This window comes from Perkinsus marinus (genome assembly GCF_000006405.1).
Source record: "Perkinsus marinus ATCC 50983 genomic scaffold scf_1104296941026, whole genome shotgun sequence".
Classification (NCBI taxonomy): Eukaryota; Perkinsozoa; order Perkinsida; family Perkinsidae; genus Perkinsus; species Perkinsus marinus.
The window spans coordinates 3,783-6,948 of NW_003212648.1; the positions used below are offsets into that span (position 1 = coordinate 3,783).

A 3,166-nucleotide genomic window follows, 5' to 3' on the forward strand; every position below is an offset into this window, starting at 1 on the left:
TTCTGATACAGCCAATGCTGGGAATTCGACCATCCATACGATCTTGCTACTTGCCCTCTAGAGTTTTAGGCTACAATTTTGATAATCTTTCGGATGTGTCTTAGGCTCCCTCGATAATACTTGTAGACTTCATGGAATGCATTCCGGTCGTACATTGAAAGAGTTTCGCGGTCATACGAGCTATGTCAACTGCGTCGGCTTTGCGGACGGTCCTGGTCATCAACGCTTGGTAGGTGGCAACTCTTCGTTGGAGTGGGAGTATATGCACATGGTCAACTATCCATGTGTTAGTAAAAATATGAAAACTAGGAGGAACGTTTGGGAATGTAGCCTTAGTTTTTATACACTTCTACCTCACAATGTCGCGAGGAAATTTACGAGCTCAGTTGAGGAAATCAGACATGTATTTCAATCCAGTCTGCGAGTCCCTTCCTCAGGTGGTCAGTGGATGTGCTGACGGCTTCGTGAGGGTTTTCGATCTGCGATCGAGCGAAATTTTACACAAGTTCGCCCCTCCTCCACCAGCATATCAGAATGAGAATATCACCTTAGATGTAAGTTCAAGGTTTCATTTAGCGTCGATTTCAGGGATTGATAACAATAGGAAAAATGATGTTTCTAATGTGATGATGACATTTACATGTGAAACTGATTAAAGAATGTGTTGCTAGCCTTACGTGGAAAATTCAAAATGAGGTCCCCCCCGGGAATACTATAAAATTCTGGATGATTCTCTGTGTGAATTGAACTCACATGATTTGTTCATGCCGTTGTGCATCGCCTTAGGTCCGGGACATCGTGATTGTGTCGAGTTCCTCATCAACTGGGCTGAGTGAGGATACATTACTCATTTGTCAGCAGTCGAGCACCGTCCACCAAATGACTGTGGCTGGTCAACTACTGAAGTCGTATGAGTCTGGTAAGAAGCTGGGGTGATGTCTGAGGAAAACACACACGTTGAGTTTCTATCCGAGGCAATCTTGCCGCAGTGCGCAGTCCTTATATCGGCCGACTTTGTTACTTTTTGTCTTGTCGGCTTGGACCTTCCGGTCGTTGATGATTCAATGCTGATCGTGAATCTTATATATCTTGTTGATTTGATGTGTTATCATTCTCGCATATGAGCTCTTCATTTGGTATCGGCAGGTAAACGCGACGGCAAGGGTGACTTCCTGGCGTTGTGTACATCTCACGCGGGAAGGTGGATCTACGCAGCAGCAGAAGATCGGACAATGTAAGTCAACGTGAAGGAAGTACATCATTCACTTTAGAAATTAAAATTAATTGTTGTCTACACTTCGTTGGTACATCCGTTGGATGCTATCGTAGTGATGCACCGATGTATCAATGGAGTTTACGTGTGAAGTGGCGTAATGCTCTGTGGGAAACCCGATGTGAAATTTGTTTTTCACTAGTTTTTCACTAGCACACAGCTCACTGAGCTTTGTGTAATTGTTCGGGATAGTGTATCTTCAGCAACTAAGTGTTTAAATGCCCGTTGAATTTCTCCGTACTCGATTTAATTTTTAGTATCGCTTTGTTGCTGTCAGTTACTGTTTTGATACTGCTACCGGTGAGCTGGAGAATGTGGTAGCATATGCTCAAACTGGAGAAGTAACTGCGGTTACGCATCACCCGAATAGGAATATTCTAGCTGTTGCAACTTCACGAGAAGGTGTTCATATAATGAGGCCCTAGTCGTCGTGGTACACTACTCCACGTTTCAAATAACTAGCATGTGTTTTGTTTGGTATGACGGGGAATTTGAGAGATTGTGTGGAGGAGAATTGCTGCTGGTTGAGGAGGCAGCCATCGGCTGAGTCGCGCAGGGAGTTTGCTCTGTTGAGCAGAAGTGACTATTGATGCAGTCGAGGTGAATGGTCTCCATCCGATAGTCTGTGTTTCTTATTGGGATGCATCACGGTTGGTAGAGCCCATTCGGTTCCCCACGCCAAAAGCTGCGCGATTTGTATAAGATTTTGAATCTACACAGGGATAGTAAACAGCGTTCGAGTTCCACGCACTGCACACTGCGAAGCCTTTCTGACTCATTCGTTGGAGTTTCACCCGTTTTATGAGAAGTGGCGTAAAACTCTTTGGAAAAAGCGATATTCGCGGTATGTAAGTCATGGAATATGTTTTGCACTAGTGTTTTTCATATCACGGGTGAAACTTCCTAGTACTATCAAAGTTTAGTTTCAAAACGAGTTGCCAATGACGTTGTATAGATCAATGGCGTGGTCACTGAGTGTCCAGTACTAAATCATTGGAGTTTCACCCGTTTTACGTGAAGTGGCGTAATACTCTGCAAAAAACGCGATATTCGCGCTGATATGCAGTAGTCGTGAAATATGTTTTTCACTAGTGTTTTTCATATCACTAGTATCATATCATCATCGGATCATGTGTCGCGTTCGTCAACTATGCTTGTTGAAACCACTGTTCTGCGGACGAGAACAGTGTGATGCAAATCGCACATGGTCAACCACATGTGTTAGTGATAATATGAGAATTCTGAGGAAATTTTGAGGGATTCTCGCCGGTTCCTGTGGACTCCTGACTCAATTCGTATATAAACTTTCATGATTAGTGAATAAACTCATTAGCCCCGCTGAGCGAGGCGAATATATATTGCAACACTGGACGGAAAACGTCCCAAGGCCGAGAGCCGATAATTCAGTGATAAAAGTAATGAAGTAATAAATTCAGTAAATTAATTTTAATAAATTGAAGAATACTCAGTAATAAAGTGATACTGTATCTTCACGAGAGCATCATCCATCATGTCGCTACGTCGCCCCACCCATGAGCAGCTTGTACTCGTCTTCAATCAGCCACCAGGCCACAAAGCGAGCTCTGCATGTCGTTGGAATTCGGAAAGGAACGAGGCAATACCTATCAAGGTCGGAGACAGTGTGGTCTGTCGTAGACGATCTCCGCACTCTGGCACCGCTCCTGCTACCATGAACGCACTCACGAATGCATGGTACAATCGGAATCCGATTGTATAGTTTCATGCTGAGCATCTGCGGAATACCAAGTTAATCTATCACGTGTTTCAGAAACCTTGGCAGATGGTTCGCGAGCTCATGTTGTCCTCGATACGGGAAGTGGTTTGTCGGAAGCCACTCACTGAGATACTCATTATTGGCTTAGACTTCGATAA

At 44.1% G+C, this 3,166-nt stretch overlaps 1 protein-coding gene across 1 annotated transcript in view; it reads left to right on the top strand.

Moving 5' to 3' along the window:
• The window catches only part of Pmar_PMAR013615 (wd-repeat protein, putative), a gene marked incomplete at both ends in the record, with an annotated part of 5,170 nt that overhangs the window by 1,655 nt on the left and 349 nt on the right, over nucleotides 1-3,166 (top strand). Inside the window, 6 exons of the mRNA XM_002781883.1 lie at nucleotides 105-229; nucleotides 438-565; nucleotides 834-919; nucleotides 1,147-1,234; nucleotides 1,551-1,675; nucleotides 2,591-2,696. Of these exons, the coding sequence (XP_002781929.1) occupies nucleotides 105-229; nucleotides 438-565; nucleotides 834-919; nucleotides 1,147-1,234; nucleotides 1,551-1,675; nucleotides 2,591-2,696 (658 nt within the window). The remainder of the gene's footprint in view (nucleotides 1-104; nucleotides 230-437; nucleotides 566-833; nucleotides 920-1,146; nucleotides 1,235-1,550; nucleotides 1,676-2,590; nucleotides 2,697-3,166) is intronic.